Below are 20,167 nucleotides of genomic sequence, written 5' to 3' on the forward strand. Positions count from 1 at the left end.
TCTTCCCCATTTTAAGGGAGGGTGGCCAAAACAAAGCATACACCAACACCACACCCATCCAGAACCTATTCATTTTCCCTCCCATCTTAGCATTTTGTGAAAGAAGGGGGCATCCTTGTCCCCAACCAACAATGCTTAAGTCAAAGGCAATGCAGCATGACAGTTCCTCAACAGCAGGACCTAACAGAGCTGGTTTACTGTCACTGCTTCATATTACCCAACCCGCCATCAAAAACATAGAATAAACAAATATATTCCTACTTGATAGAATCAGTGACAAAAGAGAGGAGAAGCACTGAAAGGCCAAGTGCAACTAGATTCACTAGCATTTCTTGACTACCATCTTTGGCCCGGACATCAGCAAGGTTGCCACGTTGAGCCTGTAAACAAAAACTAGCAATTAGGAAGTGTATATGTATATACAGGGTGTTTGGGATAAATTTGATAATTATTTTACCTTCTGTCATTTCAGAACCATTAGAGGGATTTAATAGCAGTGAAACCAACAGATACTTGTAGCTGATCCTGTATACTATTGATGGGTGTGAGAGCTAGAGAGCATGGATGACTGGGAAGCACTGGAATATTGGAAGAGAGTGACCTGCATCATGATGATTCGTGCCAGATTAAAAAATTCAGAAATCTTAGCTGCAGCTCAGTGCTCCTTGAATACCGTGAAGGCCATGAGATACGAGCTGGAGAATTGTGATGGAGATGTGGAAGCAGTGGGTAGCAGGAAGGATCATGGTTGGTGTTCTGACTCTGTCCACACAACAAAATTCATTGAGAAGCTGCAAAAAAAGAAAAGGTGCTGCAAGATCCAGGCAAGGCAATGCGGACCTTGGCGAGAGAGATGGGAGTCGGAGTGGTGACTATGAAGAAAGTGCTGAAAAAGTATCTTCACTACTCCTCATACAAGAGGCACAAGGGCCAACTACTCACTGCCAAGTCCCAAGAAAACCACCTTGCAAAAGCCAAGAAACTCCTCAACAAGGTCAAACACCCAATCGAGCTGGGGATGCTCTGGTTATTCTCAGATGAGAAGAACTTCTGCCAGGACCAGTTGCACAACATGCAGAACAACAGGTGGCTAGCCTACAGCCCGCACTAAGTCCTACGCTTCATGAAAACCAAGTTCCTTCAAACTGTCATGGTCTTTGGGTGTGTTTCCACTGAAGGCCACGTCATGCCACCCAACATCTTTGAAAAGGGACTCAGACTCACTTCAGATGGCTATATTGAGTTGCTTTCCACTGTTGTCAAGCGCTGGGTGGAAAGGGTGGCTGCAGGCCATACATGTGGCAGCAGGACTCAGCTCTGTGTCACACCTCCAGGAAAATCCAGAAGTGTGTCTGAGAACTTCTACAACTTCCCCAGTCCCGACACATGGCCCCCCAACTCGCCTGATTACAACCCCATGGACTATTATGTGTGGGGCACAGTTGAAAAAGACACCAATTGTACCACCTGCAACACCAAGGATGAGCTGATTGCCAGGATCAAACTGATGTTCAGGCATCTCTCGAAGGACACTATGAAGGCCACATGCTATAGGTTCAGGTCCTGCCTGGAGGCCATGGCAGAGGCTCAGGGCAGCTTCTTTGAGTGAGCTGTATTTGGCAAAAGATCATCTAAGAGATGCATTTTGAATTTTGAGAATACATCAATTCTTGGCCAAGATATGACATTTTTCTATCCTTTCAAAAAAAAGTGTCAAATTTATCCCAAACACCCTGTATATATGTTATTGTGGGGTTAAAAGTTGCTAAGTAGCATGCAGCTGATACTTTAGGGTCTATATGGTGCACCCCTACAGACCAGAGTCACACATAATTTTGTCTGTGGTAGAGGAAATCTTTATTCTTAGAGAAATGGTGATAATTTATTATACTGCGACTATCCCTCCGTTATGATGTCCCCACACTCTTGTTACTGTCGTGTTCCACTTCTCCGAATATTCATTTTTCCATTGCCCTGAATCCTGTGGTGGGGAAAAAAATACTGCCACCATAAAAGGTGACTAAAACAGGATGGGATAGGACTAGGTATCCTTCTCCCTGTAGCACCAAAGGGGCCATTCCTAAAAAAAGCAGACATAAGAGGGTCTGGGAGAAGTTTTCCAACCAGAACCCTAAGGTTTAGGTCATTTAATGCGTGTGGATGTGGCACAGATTAGAGTAAAATGGAAGAGATAGGCAGTATGCTCATGAGAAGATGGATGTGTTGGCATTGAGTGAAACAAAATTGAAAGGGAGGGTCAAGTTTGAGTTTGAAAGTGTAGTTGGGAAGGTGTAAGGAGTGAAAAGAGGACAAAGGAAAGAAGGGGGTCGATATACTAAGTGAAGAGATAGGTAACCATGTGATGGAGTGGAAGGAGGTTTCTTCAAGGCTAGTGTGGATAAAGGTGAAACTGGGAAAGGAGATGTGGGTTTTTGTAAGTGCATATGGGCCTGGCAGTGAAAAGAGTGTGGAAGAAAAGGAGGCTTTTTGGATAGATTTGAATGAGTGCATAGAGGGATTAGGGAGAAATATCAATGTAGTAGTATTGGAAGACCTTAACCCCTTCCATACGGTGCCGCACACGTAGGCGTCATGAGGAGCAAGTGGATTCGCGACGCTGCCATATCGGCGTCTTGATTATATTTATTGTAGTCGCCCCTGTGTTTTTACATTCTCCCAAATGCGCCCTGAATCCCATTCTCTGTGGTTTTCAAAATTCGCGGGTGAAAGAGAGAACGATCGATATAAGCGGTGACTATATTTTATGATGCGATTATTATTACGACACGTCATACGGCTGGCATTGGCTGCTGCCCGCGAGATTTAAGTTCCGTACTGAAGTGGTTAATGCTAGGGAAGGAAATGAGTCAATAGACAGTGGTTGGGAAGTGTGGAGTTCCATGAAAGAATCGTAGTGGAGAGTTGATGGTGGAGAATTGTCTCAAAAGAGTTGATGATAGCAAATACAGTGTTTAGGAAGAAAGTCAAGCATAAGTACACATGGGAGTAAGTGGTGGATGGAAGGGTGGTAGATAGTGCATTAATGGACTATGTAGTGATAAATAGGAGTATAGTAGGAAGAGTTAAGGATGTACATGTTCTAAGAGGAGAGAGTGGGGAGATATCAGATCATTTTCTCGTGAAAGGTAAGCTGAGAGTGGAGGATAGCTGATGAAAGAGGAAAAGGACAAAAGATAGGGAAGTTGTTGTTGTTGTTGTTGTTGTCGTTCCCTAGACTGTCTGTCCGAGCAGTCCCGTCTCCCCAAGGAAGGCCACAGCCGAAACTGGGTTTTCCCACAAATCCTTTATAGAGTGTATGTTGTGTTGTTTGCGTGCATGATTGTGTATAATGCAGTCTTCCATTATGTGTTGTATGGTATGGGGTGAAGTGTTACATCCTGGGCAGCTGTTCACAACACGGTCGTCCAGCCTCTTCTGGTGGCTTAGAAGTGCTGAGTATAAGAAGAAGCTGAGAGAGGAGTGGGAGGGAGTGAAGGATAGAGTAGAACTAGGAGTGGAGGAGGAATGGGGATGGTTCAAGGAGAAAGTCATCAGGTGTGCAAAAATGGTGTGTGGAACAAGGAGGACGGGAGGTAATAGAAGGAAGGGTAGTAAGTGGTGGGATGAGGAAGCAAAAAAGGTTGTAGAAGAGATGAGGCGAGCTTTCATAGATTGGTTACAAAATAGGATGAGGGAGTCATATGAGAGGTACAAAGAAAAGAGAAGTAAAGCATAAGATAAAGGAGGCAAAGAGGAGAGCAGATGTGAAATGGGGAAAGAGTATGACAGAAAATTTTGAAAGTAATAAAAAATGTTTTAGAAAGAAATTAAAAGAGGAGGTAAATCAAGTAGAGAAGAAAAGGTAAAAGGTGCAGATGGAGAGATGATAATGGAAGAGAAGGCAGTAAGAGGAAGATGGGCTGAGTATTTTAGGGAGTTGCTAAATGTGAAGGAGGATAGGGAGGGAAAGGTAGTTGCAGTGGGAAGTGCCAAGAAAATGAGAGTGATGAGTGAGGAAAATGGAGGAGAAATAAGGAAGGATGAAGTGAAGGCAGTTGTTAAGATGATGAGAGCAGGTAAGACACCTGGTCTGGATGGATGTCATGCAGAATGTCTGAAAAAAGGAGGTACAGTGATGGAGGACTGACTGATGAGGTTATCTAATTTTTGTTTAAGAGAGGGTAGAGTGTCAGAGGACTGGAGGAGTGCCTGTATAGTTCCACTTTACAAGGGAAAAGGGGACAAGTGTGACTGTAGTAGTTTCAGAGGGATTAGCTTGTTAAGTGTTGTTGCTGTTGTTGTCATTCCCTAGACTGTCTGTCCGAGCAGTCCCGTCTCCCCAAGGAATGCCACAGCCAAAACTGGGTTTTCCCACAAATCCTTTATAGAGTGTATGTTGTGTTGTTTGCATGCATGATTGTGTATAATGCAGTCTTCCATTATGTGTTGTATGGTATGGGGTGAAGTGTTACATCCTGGGCAGCTGTTCACAATGCGGTCATCCAGCCTCTTCTGGTAGCTTAGAAGTGCTGGGTGGTGGCCGCACCGCAGTCTGGCCAGGTGGACTCTGTCCTTTCGTGGGAGAGAGGATTCAGAAGGGTGGATATCAGGGAGTCTGGCATGCAGCAGTGTGTTGTCTTTCAGTGTGTTAATGGAGCGGTGAGTGATATGATTATGAATATGTTTCCGGAGGCTGGTATTTGGTGGTTGTGGAGGAAGAGAAGAGAGTATCTGTCTGTGATACAGGACTTTGGGTGTTGTTTTAATGTTTCTTGGTGTGTGTGGGTGTTCTGCTATGTAGCGCAGCGGGTGTGATGTGTTTGTGGTGGCTGCGCCAAGTGTTTGTGAGCCTCTCATGTCGAGGTGGTCCTTGACTTTGAGGACTTTTGTTTCATGGTGTAAATGGTCTGTAGGTGTTGTATTTGTGCAGCCTGTAATTGTTTTTAGGGCTTTGTTTTGTATGATTTGAAGGGTGTTGTGGTGTGTCTCGCTGAGATTAGGAGCCCATGCAGGACTCGCATAATTCATCACTGAGCGTATGCATTGTTTGTATATTGTTGTATTAGTTTCTTTGTTTTGTCCAAATGTTGTTCCAGTGATTGACTTAAGGTCCTGGAGCCGCAGCGTCTACATCGTGGGACCACTCCCAAACCCCAAGAGTTGGGGGCCAAACGGCGGCAACCAGCCCTGGCCACCGGCTCTACGCAGGTGGCACCGATCCCCAAGAGGAGCTATGACTGCCTTGGGGAGTACCACAATCCTTTTTTTCTCAACATGCTTGTTAAGTGTAGTTGGGAAGGCTTATTGGAGGGTCTTGATTGAAAGGATTAAGAGAGGAATAAGGAGTAATTAGTGAGGAACAGTGTAGGTTTAGGAGAGGTAGAGGTTGCGTAGATCAGATTTTTGTGGTAAGACAGATATGTGAGAAAGCTTTAGGAAAAGGTAAGGATGTTTTTTGGCTTTTATGGATTTGGAAAAGGCTTATGACAGGGTAGACAGGAATGCACTGTGGGAGGTATTGCAGATATATGGGATAGAAGGAAAGCTTTTAGGATCTGTCAAGAGTTTTTATGAGAGTAGTAGAGCATGTACTAGGATTAGAAATAGAGAGAGTGAGTGGTTTGAGGTAAAGGTGGGACTTTGTCAGGGATGTGTTATGTCGCCCTGGCTGTTCAATTTATACATGGATGGGGTGGTGCGAGAGGTAAATGCAAGGGTAGTGGGTTGGGGATTGGAGATGGTTAAAGAAAATAGAGAAAAGTGGGAGATAAGCCAGCTGTTGTTTGGTGATGACACTGCGTTTGTTGCAGGATCAGACAAGGGATTGAGGAAGTTAGTGACAGAGTTTGGGAAGGTGTGTGAAAGGAAGTTGAATATAAATGTAGGTAAAAGTAAGGTCATGAGATGTACAAGGGGAGAAAGTGGCAGCAGACTGGAAGTGAGTATTAAGGGAGAGAGACTGGAGGAAGTGGATAGTTTTAGATACTTGGGTGCGAATGTGGCAAGAAAGAGAGGAGTGGAGGTGGAGGTAGAATGTAGATTGAGAGAAGCGAGTAAATGATTTGGGGGATTAAAAAGTGTAATGAGAAATAGACATTTGGGAATGGATGCTAAGAGGAGATTGTATGAAGGAGTGATTGTGCCAACAGCACTGTATGGGGCAGAAACATGGAACTTAAGAGAGGAAGAGAGATGGAGTTTGAATGTGTTTGAGATGAGGTATCTCAGAAGTATGATAGGGGTTACTAGGCTGGATAGAGTGAGAAATGAGGTGAGGAGAATGGGTGTGGAAAGGGAGTTGGGAGATAGGGTGGATGAAAGAGTATTGGGATGGTTTGGACACATGGAAAGAATGAGTGGAGAAAGACTAATAAAAGAGGTGTGGAAGGCAGATGTGAATGGAGTGAACATGAGGGGTTGACCTAGGATGAGATGGATGGATGGGGTAAACGGGGCTTTGGGAAAGAGGGGAATGCCTGTTGAGGAAGGACAAGAGAGGACAGAAGATAGGGATGAATGGAGAATGGATGTATATGGATGATGTTGTTATGCATGAGGTGGAATGGGTGGGGGATGGGGGGTGAGGGAGTATGTGTGAGAAATAAATTGATGCAGTCCAAAGGGAATTCTCCCCGTCTTTCCTTTTCTGCATGAAGGGATAGAGAGGAGGGATTGCCGATTTAATGAAGCGGCCTTGCTGTGGATGTGCTGTGTCTTGCAACACTGCTTCTGACCCAGGGTAGTGGACAAGATGCAGGGATGACCCATCATCCAGGAGGTGCCAAGATAAGAGGGAGGGAAGAGGGTGAAGGGGAATGGAGTGTGATAGGGATGGTTTTTATGCCTTTGTTTTTTGGCTACCTCCCTTATAAGGGCGAAAAAAGCCTTTGCTATGTATGTATAACAAAAAGAGTAGTGAGACAAAAAACAAAAGAGACAAAGCAAGACATAATAGATAAATGTAAAAATCAACCCAAATTATTCTTCATATATGTAAATGGTAAACTAAAAAATAAACAGGAAATATAATACTACGTCAAGGAAACATATTATTGAGAAATGGCTGAAATTATGAAGATTTCAATTCTGTATTCACAAAAGAAAAGAAGGAAGAGGAGAAAGATCCCCCAAATGAGAGAAGTAATTGTGACAGAAAGAAATAAGGAACCAAATAATGAACATTAATGTCAGAAAATCACACAGCCCAGACAGAACTGCAAACTGGATACTAAAAGAATGTATAGATGAACTAACAAATAAAATATTTAAGATAATGGATTGCTTACTCAAAGAAGGAAAAGTACCGGAAGACTAGGAAAATGCCAATATCATGCCAATATATATAGGGGGGAAACTAGGAAGACCCAACAAACTATAGACTGGACTCCCTTACAAGTACAATAGCTAAAATTTGAGAGAAAGTTATCAAAATTAGATGGATTAACATCTGGAGGAGAACAATATATTAAATCTGAGACAATTCGGTTTTAGACAGGGAAGACCATGTGCCACAAATTTGATCTGTTTCTATTCAAGGATAATAGATATAATGCAAGATAGGGATAGATGGGCAGATTGTGCTTTCCTGGACTTAAAAAAGGCATTTGATAAAGTGCATACATACATACATATACCAAGGCTTTTTCCCTCTTACAAGGTAGGTAGCTAAAAAGGAAAAGGCATAAAATCATTCCCACCCATTCCATCCCTGAATACACCCCACACCCCTCCACCCTCCCTCTTATCTTAGCACCTCCTGGATGACAGGTCATCCCTGCACCTTGTCCACTGCCCTGGGTCACAAGCAGTGTCGCAAGACACAGCACATTCACAGCAAGGCCGCTTCATTAAATCGGCAACCCCCCACTCTCCGTCCCCCCATTGCATAAAAGGAGAAGACGGGGAGAAATCCCTTTGGGCTGCATCAAATTTTGCTCACACATACAAAGGCAAAAGGCGGAGCATGCCGACAGGAGACCTTTTGATCCATTTCTAGGTCGGATGGAGAAAAAAAAAAAAAAAAAAAAAAAAAAAAATTAATAATAATAAATTAAAACTATAATAATGTAAAAATAACAAATAAAATACATAAATAAATGCATAGGTATAGTTGAATAACAAACAAAAAGGTAAATAGTAAATGATTATAAATTGACATATAACTAATAATAAATGAAAATCAGACAGACAAATTTTAACAAAACAAAAACAAATAATATAACATAAATTATAATCATTACAGCATCTTACTTAGGTATTTATCTAAATGATTCTTAAAGCTTCGAACTGAACTACATTGCACTACCTGTGCAGGAAGTTTATTCCATTCATTAACTACACGGTTGGCAAAGTTGTTTCTACCTACTTCCAAATTGAATCTATTTCCGGACAGTTTGAGACCATTGTTTCTTGTCTGATTCTCATTCAATGTGAAAATGTTGTCACTTTTGATGTTGTCAATTCCATTTAAAATCTTAAAGACCTGTATCAAGTCACCTCTGAGTCTACGCTTTTTTAGGGAAAACAGATTCATGTGCTTAAGTCGATTTTCGTATGATTTATTTTTGATATTTGGAATCAGTTTTGTGGCTCGCCGTTGTACTTTTTCCAGTCTGTCAATGTCTTTAATGAGATTCAGTGACCATACGGAAACAGCATATTCCAAATGTGGACGAACTAACGATTTATATAGCTTGTTAATGAGTGATGGACTTTTGAAATCAAAAGATCGCGCAATCAATCCCAGAATCTTATTTGCTTTCTCAGAGGCTGAAATACACTGCTTGGATGATTTGAGGTCGTTACTGATAATTATGCCGAGATCTTTTTCACTATCCACTTTTGTTAACGAATTTCCAAATAACTTGTAATCGTACTTACTGTTATTTTTACCTATGTGCATTACCTTGCATTTACTTGTGTTAAATTTCATTAGCCACTTTTCAGACCATTGCTGTAATTGATCTAAATCTTCTTGAATATCTAATTGGTTTGAGTGATCATTTGCCACTCCGCACAGTTTTGTATCATCAGCAAATTTGGAAACAGTAGATTTTAGTCCATTGTCTATATCATTTATATATACTATGAATAGAAGTGGCCCAAGAACGGAACCCTGAGGAACTCCACTTGCAACATTTTTCCATCCAGAAGTTTTTCCATTTAAAACAACTCTCTGTTTTCGACCTTTCAACCAATTACTAGTCCATCCCCCCCCACCCATTCCACCTCATGCATCACAACATCATCCATAAACAACCATTCTCCATTCACCCCTGTCTTCTGTCCTCTCCCGTCCTTCTTCAACAGACATTCCCCTCTTCCCCAAAGCCCCCTTCACCCAATCCATCCACCTCTACTAAGACGTCCCCTCATGTTCACTCCCTCCACATCTCCCTTCCATACCTCTTTTACTAGTCTTTCTTCACTCATTCTTTCCATGTGTCCAAACCATCCTAATATTCTTTCATCAACCCTATCTCCCAGCTCCCTTTCCACCCGTTCTCCTCCTCACCTCCTCATTTCTCACTCTATCTAGCCTAGTAACCCCCATCATACTTCTCAGACACCTCATCTCAAACACATTCAAACTCCTTCTCTCTTCTTCTCTTATGTTCCATGTTTCTGCCCCATACAGTGCTGTTGGCACAATCACTCCTTCATACAGTCTCCTCTTAGCATCCATTCCCAAATGTTTATTCCTCATTACACTTTTTAATCCACCAAGGCATTTACTCGCTTCTCTCAATCTACATTCTACCTCCACCTTCACTCCACCTTTTCCTGCCACATTTGCACCTAAGTATCTAAAACTATCCTCTTCCTCCAGTCACTCTCCCTTAATTCTCACTTCCAGTCTACTGCCACTTTCACCCCTTGTACATCTCATCACCTTACTTTTACCCACATCATACTTCTCAGACACCTCATCTCAAACGCATTCAAACTCCTTCTCTCTTCCTCTCATATGTTCCATGTTTCTGCCCCATACAGTGCTGTTGGCACAATCACTCCTTCATACAGTCTCCTCTTAGCATCCATTCCCAAATGTCTATTTCTCATTACACTCTTTAATCCACCAAGGCATTTACTCGCTTCTCTCAATCTACATTCTACCTCCACCTTCACTCCACCTTTTCCTGTCACATTTGCACCCAAGTATCTAAAACTATCCACTTCCTCCAGTCGCTCTCCCTTAATGCTCACTTCCAGTCTACTACCACACCCCTTGTACATCTCATCACCTTACTTTTACCCACATTTATCTTTAGCTTTCTTCTATCACATACTCTCCCAAACTCTGCCACCAACTTCCTCAGTCCCTCCTCCGATCCTGTCACAAGCGCAGTGTCGTCCACAAACAACAGATTGGCTCACCTCCCACTTTTCTCCATTTTCTTTAACCATCTCCAATCCCTGACCCACTACCCTTGCATTTACCTCTCGCACTACCCCATCCATGTATAAGTTGAACAGCCAGGGCGACATAAAGCATCCTTGACGAAGTCCCACCTTTACCTGGAACCACTCACTCTCTTCATTTCTAATCCTGACACTCAAGCTCTACTACTCTCATAAAAACTCTTGACAGCTCCTAGAAGCTTTCCTCCTATCCCGTATATCCGCAAAACCTCCCACAGTGCCTTTCTGTCTACCCTGTCGTAAGCCTTTTCCAGGTCCATAAAGGCCCAAAAAACATCCTTCCCCTTTCCTATAGCTTTCTCACATATTTGTCTTACCACAAAGATCTGATCTACACAACCTCTGTCCTAAATCCACACTGTTCCTCACCAATTACTCCCTCTGTTCCTCTCCTAATCCTCTCAATCAAGATCCTCCCATGAGCCTTCCCAACTACACTTAACCACTTCACTCCGGGCCAAAATCTCACGGGCAGCATTAGCTGCCAGACGTACGATGTTGCGTCATAATACTCGCATCATAAAAAATAGTCACCGCTTATATCGATCGTTCTCTCTTTCACCCGTGAATTTTGATAACCATAGAAAATGTGATGAAGCCAGTTTAGAGAGTATGTCAGTTACGCAGGGACAACTACAATAAATATAATCAAGACGCCGATATGGCAGCCTTGCGTATCCACTTGCTCCTCATGCCGCCTACGTAGGCGGCACCATATGGAAGAGGTTAACAAGCTAATCCCTCTGAAACTACTACATTCACACTTGTCCCCTTTTCCCTTGTGAAGTGGAACTATACAGGCACTCCTCCAGTCTTCCGGCATTCTACCCTCTCTCCAACAAACATTAAATAACCTCACCAGCCAGTCCACCATCACTGTACCTCCCTTTTTTTAGATATTCTGCATGGCATCCATTCCAACCAGGTGTCTTACCTGCTTTCATCATCTTAACAACTGCCTTCACTTCATCCTTCCTTATTTCTCCTCCATTTTCCTCATTCATCACTCTCATTTTCTTAGCATTTCCCACTGCAACTATCTTTCCCTCCCTATCCTCCTTCACATTTAGCAACTCCCTAAAATATTCTGCCCATCTTCCCCTTACTGCCTTCTCTTCCATTATCATCTCTCCATCTGCACCTTTTACCTTTTCTTCTCTACTTGATTCGCCTCCTCTTCCTCTCTTAATTTCTTTCCAAAACATCTTTTCATTTGATAAAGTACCACAGAAAAAATTAAGAAAACTTGAAACAACAGGATGTATACATGGAAAATTATTAAAATGGATGGAAGATTTCTTACATGGGAGAAAAATGAGAGTGGTGTTCAGATATTAAAAACTCTACTTGGGAAGAAATGATAAGTGGAGTCCCACAGGGTTCAGAATTGGCTCAAATAATGTTTTCTATATATGTAAATGACATGGATGAAGGTGTAAAATGTTACATGAACTTCTTTGCAGACGACACAAAACTACTAAAGAAAGTAAGTATGGAATAAGATTGTGAATCACTACAGAGATCTGGACAAGGTCTGGGAATGGAATCAGATTTGGGCAGTTGACTTCAACATTAAGAAATGTAGTATAATGAAATTTGGAAAAAGTAAAAAAAGAATATCAGGAGGCAAAGGAAGTAAAGAAAGTTGGTTCCGAAAAGGACCTAAGAGTAATCAGCACCAAAGACATGTCCCCAGACAAGCAGATAAACAAAATAGTTAGAGAAACCTACAATTTACAAAGATCAATAAAGGTGGCTTTTAACCTCTTCAGTACGGGCCAAAATCTTGCAGGCAGCATTAGCTGCCAGACGTACGATGTGTCGTAATAATACTCGCATCATAAAATATAGTCACCGCTTATATCGATCGTTCTCTCTTTCACCCGTGAATTTTGATAACCATAGAAAATGTGATGAAGACAGTTTAGAGAGTATGTCATTACGCAGGGGCAACTACAATAAATATAATCAAGACACCGATATGGCAGCCTCGCGTATCCACTTGCTCCTCATGCCGCCTACGTATGCGGCACCGTATGGAAGGGGTTAATTACTTGGATGAGGTAATGATAAAGAAAATACTACTCACACTGATAACATCAAGATTGGAGTATGCAGCAACACTATGGATACCAACTTCAAAAAAGAATATAAGGAAAATAGAAAGAATCCAAAGAGCAATGACAAAGATGGCCCCAACACTTTCAAAATTGACATACGAGCAAAGATTGTCTAAACTGGAACTACCAACCCTGGAACAAAGAAGAGAAAGAGGCAATCTATTGGCCATTTACAGAATCATGAAAGGCATGGAAGTCCTTGACAGAGAAGACCTATTAAAGTGGGATAGAAAAAAAACAAGGGGACATGAAAAGAAACTCAAAAAGGAGTTATAGAAGAGATCTAAAAAAAAAAAATCTTTCCACACAGAGTGGTGGATATCTAGAACAAATTGGAAAAAACAAGTGTGTACAAACACCATACAAGAACTTAAGAACAAACTAAATGTTGCAAGATACTAAGACAAGTCACCACGAGCATAGCTCCCCTTCCCATTAAATACAACTAGGTAAATACATCTTTCCTGACCCAAAATTTTTTAAACATATATTTTTCTGCTAACTTCCAAGACTTGATGATTAATTCATTTGTTGACCTATGACATAAACTTTATTTTCACTGGACACAAGTCATTCCTCTTGCAGAGACCTAACTTAAACACACCCTCACCAATCAGTCACATTTGAGTCATGGAAGTAATTTATCTGGCATTTTTCATATCATGTTCCTGGCATACCTTCCATGAAATAACCAAGTCTTTCAGCCAGACAACAATTATGATATATCTATTCTTATTGACTATATCTATGACAAGAGATTATTTAACAATATACCAACAAAATCCATAAAGTAATTACATACATACATACATATACCAAGGCTTTTTCCCCCTTACAAGGGAGGTAGCCAAAAAGGAAAAGGCATAAAATCATTCCCACCCATTACATCCCTGAATACACTCCACACCCTTCCACCCTCCCTCTCATCTTAGCACCTCCTGGATGACGGGTCATCCCTGCACCTTGTCCACTGCCCTGGGTCACAAGCAGTGTCGCAAGACACAGCACATCCACAGCAAGGCCGCTTCATTAAATCGGCGACCCCCCATGCATAAAGGAGAAGACGGGGAGAAATCCCTTCGGATAAAGCAATTAAATAGAAATAAATTCAATGACAAAACAACTATATCATACCTGGTGTGAGACAAGAGCCATTCGAGTAGCTACACCTGCAGTGCCAACCAGTGAAAATGTAATACCAATAAGGCACATGGTGATGCTTAATGGCAATGGCAACATAGGACTTAAAATTTGCAGCACAAAACCAAAATCATTTGCAACATCTGCAAAGAGGCGCCACTGTTTACTATTACTGTCCAGGTATGAACTGCAAATATGAGAAAAGCATAATGTATTTGACTCCACATTGGTTGATAAATCAATATTGCTTATATTTTGAAGTTCATATCTTCATGATTATAGCAACAATAAACTATTCATGTTTATGAGCACAAGTTATTGTAATGCAGCAACAAAATAAATGCTAATACAGCAACTTATTTTACCTGAGTGCTACTCTTGAGAATAGCTGCATAAAAGAAAACCAGATATCATAAAGTCTTATTTTCCACAGAGATATAATCTAGAAAATGAAAGTTTGCTGCATTACTCTTATGCTCAATGCCTTAATTCCACTAATTTGCTTACATAAGTAAAATCACTTGTTTAATGCTTGAATGGTTTTGAAAAACAAACTTGTATATTATGTTTGATAAAAAGAGAAATAATAAACAGGGAAGCAGAGAAAATTGTGGGTGTGATACAGGCCCTGGGATCATGAGCCTATTTTTGTCAAAGGCCTAAAAGGTTTTGAATAATCTGAGAAACAGAATACACATGATTTTTTTTAATATACCAATTTTTTCTTCTAAAATTATATAAGCTACAGCTTGGAAAATGTCATCATCATTACCAATGGGAAGCATATGTTCAGGGGGGAAGGGGGGTTCCTTTTACTTGTATGCTGGCACCATTTCTCATAGTTTATCTGACCAAGCTCCCATGCAACCCACTAATCCCAAACAGTTCTTAGTGGAATCAGTTGATTTCATAGGTGATTCTAGACTGATATTCAGGAGAGGGAGAGGAGGAGGAGGAGGAGGAGGAGGAGGAGGAGGAGGAGGAGGAGGAGGAGGAGGAGGAGGAGGAGGAGGAGGAGGAGGAGGAGGGGAAGGAGGAGAAGGAGAAGGAGAAGGAGAAGGAGAAGAAGGAGGAGAAGGAGAAGGAGAAGGAGAAGAAGGAGGAGAAGGAGGAGGGGAAGGAGGAGAAGGAGGAAGGAGGAGAAGGAGAAGAAGGAGGAGAAGGAGGAGAAGGAGGAGAAGGAGGAGAAGAAGGAGAAGGAGGAGAAGGAGGAGAAGGAGAAGAAGGAGAAGGAGGAGAAGGAGGAGGAGGAGGAGGAGGAGGAGGAGAAGGAGGAGGAGGAGGAGGAGGAGTAGGAGGAGGAGGAGGAGGAGGAGGAGGAGGAGGAGGAGGAGGAGGAGGAGGAGGAGGAGGAGGAGGAGGAGGAGGAGGAGGAGGAGGAGGAGGCCATACCCCCAATCCCCAAATATATTATTCAAACTTCACAAGTGGCAGGGAGTGGGGCATGTCTGTAAGGCAGGAGAGGGAAAAAAAAAAAAAAAAAAGAGGGAATGGGCTGTATGGCACAAAAGGACGTTCTTCTCATCTGTTCTGTAAAATGTTTTGAGAGGATGAGGATGGGGTCACCATATATTGAAGCAATGGAGGGCTAGCTTCACACATGGGTCCTGCACAGAACTGCTGTGTCTTGCTGCACTGTCTTTGAACCAAGGAGTGTGATGGACAAGAGGAAACATTCATCCATGATGTGTTGAAATGGGAGGAACACTGAATGGATCATTATGTGTATGAAGTAGACATGTGATTTGACACCCATCCCCTTAAAATTGGGAGTGGGCCTTTAGTAAAAGAAAATCATACCAAATAAGGAAGAAAGTTGAGAATCTTTGTTTGCTCCTCATCACTCATCCTCATCCTTACTTAATTCCTTTTCCAATGTCTTCACCACCATTCCTGAACTATGTTCTTAGATATTCTAATAGTCACACTATTTTTCATCAAAATTCATCCCATATGCCATACCCATGAAAATATGCAAATGCAATGGAAGCCAGCATGGAAGCACCATCCTTCTGTATCCAAGCAAGTGTGGATGTGAGAATAGAGGCATTTTCATCTCCTACCCCTGCTGCCTGCAGAGCACTGTGGAGCCCTAATGAAGTATTCAAGTAGCTGCACATGGCCTGTAATGTTAAAAAAATATATAAAATTCTTTACCTTGGATTGCATTATCTGATTCCAAGTACAAAACATATTGATCAATTCTTACAGGTAATTTGTTTTGCATGAAAGAACCTGGCACAAGTAGATGAGACTCTTCTGATGAATTCTGGTTCATTTATTATACACATTTACTGTTCAAGAGCTCTTAACACAATATTGATAGGAGTGAGTGGAGAATTGTTGTGTATGGATGATGCTGTGATGCATAGAAGGGAGTGGGTGGGGGATGGGGGTGAGGGAGTGTGTAAATAATATTTTGATGCAGCCTGAAGGGATTTCTCCCTGTCTTCTCTTTTTCTGCATGAGGGGACAGAGAGGGGGGTCGCCAATTAAATGAAGCGGCCTTGCTGTGGATGTGCTGTGTCTTGCTACATTGCCTCTGACCCAGGGCAGTGGGTGAGATGTAGGGATGACCTGTCATCCAGGAGGAGCCAAGATAAGAGGGAGTGAGGGGGGTGAATGGGAGTGGAGTATGTGGGGATGGAATGGGTGGGAGTAGATTTTATGCCTTTGTTTTTTGGCTACCCCCTTGTAAGGGGGAAAAAGCCATTGGTATATCTATATCTAAATTTGGTACATACTGCATATACCAAAAGGCCTTCTCCCCCTCCTAAAGGGGGTTGATGCAGTCAAAGCATACACCCACCCTACACCTATCCAAAGTTCATTCATTGCTTCTCCAATTTTAGAACCTCATTGAGGGTCATCCCTGTCCCCTACCACACTTTTTTACCTCTAACACTTTCCTTTCCCCTCCATTTAACCTCTACTCTCAATTTCTCCTCTACCAGACAATGATCTAACAATCCACACCTCAATCCCCTGAATATATTTATATCCAGATCCCTTCCTATCTACCTTTTGGATAACACCACATAGTCCATTAACATCCTCTCAACTGCTTTCTTATACACCACCTTGGCCTACGTATAATTATGCTCATCTCTCTTCTCAAACATTGTGTTTGCTATCATTTCCTTTCCTGTGCACATCTCTAATATCGCACCGTTATGCTTCCCACCATGCCATAACTCCCTACTACTCCATCTATTGGCTCATCACTTTGTCTAGTATTAACCCTTACACTGCCGTCCATGGCAATTGCTGTGGATGGGATGTGACAGATATACACTGCCAACGGCAAATGCCGTGTTATTATAATCACATTATATTAATACTTGGCAACTCACCCATCAATCACCTGATTGGCTGCAACCACCCTAAAAGAATCAGTAAAGCTTCAATTGTCAAGAGGGGAGTATATCAATTACTGTGAAGAACATACACTCATATGTTCTGATTAGCAGAGCAAAGTAGCCACCAGTTCATTTATCTTTTAGGCAAGTTTTTATAGTTAAAGCCATATACATTGGATGTGACGTAATTAGTTTTATTATTTTTTCTTGAAGCTTAGCTAAATTATTGCTTAGATTTGTTAGTCTACACTAATGAGCAACGGCTCATATTTTGTTATCAAAAACAGTTTCTTGTTTAGTAAGGTTATATGGCAAGATTAGAAATATGCATTGACAGTACAGAATAATACTGAAACACAAGCAATGAAGTCAGGCATGAAAATATTATACACATAATAAAAAAAATCTCCCTTTATAATGTAAGGGTTGCAGTTTTTCCCTTTCCCCATATTTTCCTAGCATGCCTAATGTACAATATACTATTATCATCTCGTGGTACATTAATAGAAATACTTGGTGAAAGGTATGTTTGAAATTATTTATATAGTACTTTGCAAAGTGTGTATGAACTCGGTCTGTCCACCCTGTTGTTGTTGTTGTCGTTCCCTAGACTGTCTGTCCGAGCAGTCCCGTCTCCCCAAGGAAGGCCACAGCCGAAACTGGGTTTTCCCACAAATCCTTTATAGAGTGTATGTTGTGTTGTTTGCGTGCATGATTGTGTATAATGCAGTCTTCCATTATGTGTTGTATGGTATGGGGTGAAGTGTTACATCCTGGGCAGCTGTTCACAACACGGTCGTCCAGCCTCTTCTGGTAGCTTAGAAGTGCTGGGTGGTGACCGCATCGCAGTCTGGCCAAGTGGACTCTGTCCTTTCGTGGGAGAGAGGATTCAGAAGGGTGGATATCAGGGAGTCTGGCATGCAGCAGTGTGTTGTCTTTCAGTGTGTTAATGGAGCGGTGAGTGATATGATTATGAATATGTTTCCGGAGGCTGGTATTTGGTGGTTGTGGAGGAAGAGAAGAGAGTATCTGTGCGTAATAAAGGTCTTTGGGTGTAGTTTTAATGTTTCTTGGTGTGTGTGGGTGTTCTGCTATGTAGTGTAGCGGGTGTGATGTGTTTGTGGTGGCTGCAGCAAGTGTTTGTGTGCCTCTCATGTCGAGGTGGTCCTTGACTTTGAGGACTTTTGTTTCATGGTGTAAATGGTCTGTAGGTGTTGTATTTGTGCAGCCTGTAATTGTTTTTAGGGCTTTGTTTTGTATGATTTGAAGGGTGTTGTGGTGTGTCTCACTGAGATTAGGAGCCCATGCAGGACTCGCATAATTCATCACTGAGCGTATGCATTGTTTGTATATTGTTATATTAGTTTCTTTGTTTTGTCCAAATGTTGTTCCAGTGATTGACTTAAGTGCGTTAAGTCTAGGTGTGCATTTGTTTTTTATGTTTGTGAGGTGTTGTTTGAAAGACATGGATGTATCGTATTTTACACCAAGAATTTTCGGTGTGTTTGTGTGTGGTATTAGAGTGTTGTTGATGTAGAGATGAGGTATGTATTTGTGTTCTTTTGTCCAGTTGGTGAGAAGTGTTGCTGTAGATTTGGTTGGAGCTATTTTGAGTCTGTTTGTGATGAACCATGTGTTGAGTGTGTCAAGGTAAGGCTGGATTATTTCTGCAGCTTTGTCTGTGTTACGATGTGTGCATGTGATTGTTATGTCATCTGCGTAGGAAGAGATTTGTATTTCTGAGGTGTCTGGTGTGGGTAAGTCATGCATGTATAGATTAAATAATGTGGGGGATAGAACTGAGCCCTGTTGAAAATTATGTTATGATGTTATGCTGCCTACAGATTCATGTGGACTTGAGGCGAGCGGGGTTGGCTTTCAGCGACAAACCATACACATCATGCTAATATTTCTTGTGTGGGATAGAACACTTTTGTTGGCATGGTTGTCTGGAAGCACGTGTTTTGTTTTATGAATCTTTGTGATTTTCACGATTTGCATGTTGTTATAGTTATAAGATCTGTTTGTCACTGAGAGCCTCTCTTGTCAACTGGCCTACTAGAGTTGCTATTTCATTCATCATTATTTCATCACAATAGCCATATTCATCAGTATCATCATTACCATTATCCTTACTATCCTCATCATTATCATCGTTATCATTATCAATAATATCATTACTGTCACTATTATTGTCATCCATCATTGTTATCATCAGTACTATTATCATTATAATCATCATCATCATTATGATCATCATAATGGTATTATGGTATTATTTATCTTATGTATTATTTTTGCATTAGGTCATACATAATTAGTGGTAATGACGGATACTTGAACCCAAATCAGCAGTGGCCAAAAGCAACAAAGTGATCAAACTTTGCTATCATCAACAAGATCCGATGGCAATTCTGGATCATATGATGACATGAATCACAATCATCAAGCAGAGGACAGCAGTGACATAGATGCCCTGGTGCATCAGGGAGAGAGTATGAATGGAATTCGAGTGAGGATGAAGGAGTTGCATCGACCATCACTCCAACTGACATGAACCCCTGCGACAATGTGGGTTTTATTTCATGGAGTGATGGTCATGATTTTGACCCTCACATTCATAATTTTGAGTCTAGCTCGTCAGGCATGACTTCAGTTTTTCCTGTTGGGCCTGATGGAATGGAAGCAAAATATTTTGAAGCCTTCTTTGACAATGAAGTAATGGACAAAATACATACATACATATACCAAGGCTTTTTCCCCCTTACAAGGGAGGTAGCCAAAAAGGGAAAGGCATAAAAACACTCCCACTCATTTCATCCCTAAATACACTCCACACCCCTCCCACCCTCCCTCTCATCTGAGCACCTCCTGGATGACGGGTCATCCCTGCACCCTGCCCACCGCCCTGGGTCAGAAGCAGTGTCGCAAGACACAGCACATCCACAGCAAGGCCGCTTTATTTAATTGGCTTGTTATTGTGGCAAAGTAGCATGCAGTCGATACTTTAGGGTCTATATGGGGCGCCCCTACGGACCAGAGCCACACATCATTTTGTCTATGATAGAAGAAATTCTGTTCATAGAGAAATGATGACACTTTTATACTACGACTGTCCCTCCGTTA

The 20,167-nt window shown here is 41.7% G+C and overlaps 1 protein-coding gene across 1 annotated transcript in view; it reads right to left on the reverse strand.

Moving 5' to 3' along the window:
- The window catches only part of LOC143023508 (RUS family member 1-like), a 78,979-nt gene that overhangs the window by 36,860 nt on the left and 21,952 nt on the right, over window positions 1-20,167 (reverse strand). Inside the window, exons 4-6 of the mRNA XM_076182041.1 lie at window positions 15,645-15,805; window positions 13,677-13,869; window positions 262-380 (exon numbers count right to left, since the gene is read on the reverse strand). Of these exons, the coding sequence (XP_076038156.1) occupies window positions 262-380; window positions 13,677-13,869; window positions 15,645-15,805 (473 nt within the window). The remainder of the gene's footprint in view (window positions 1-261; window positions 381-13,676; window positions 13,870-15,644; window positions 15,806-20,167) is intronic.

The sequence above is a fragment of the Oratosquilla oratoria genome, unplaced genomic scaffold, assembly GCF_046742065.1.
Source record: "Oratosquilla oratoria isolate Oo_2021 unplaced genomic scaffold, ASM4674206v1 SCAFFOLD49, whole genome shotgun sequence".
NCBI classification, from domain to species: Eukaryota; Metazoa; Arthropoda; class Malacostraca; order Stomatopoda; family Squillidae; genus Oratosquilla; species Oratosquilla oratoria.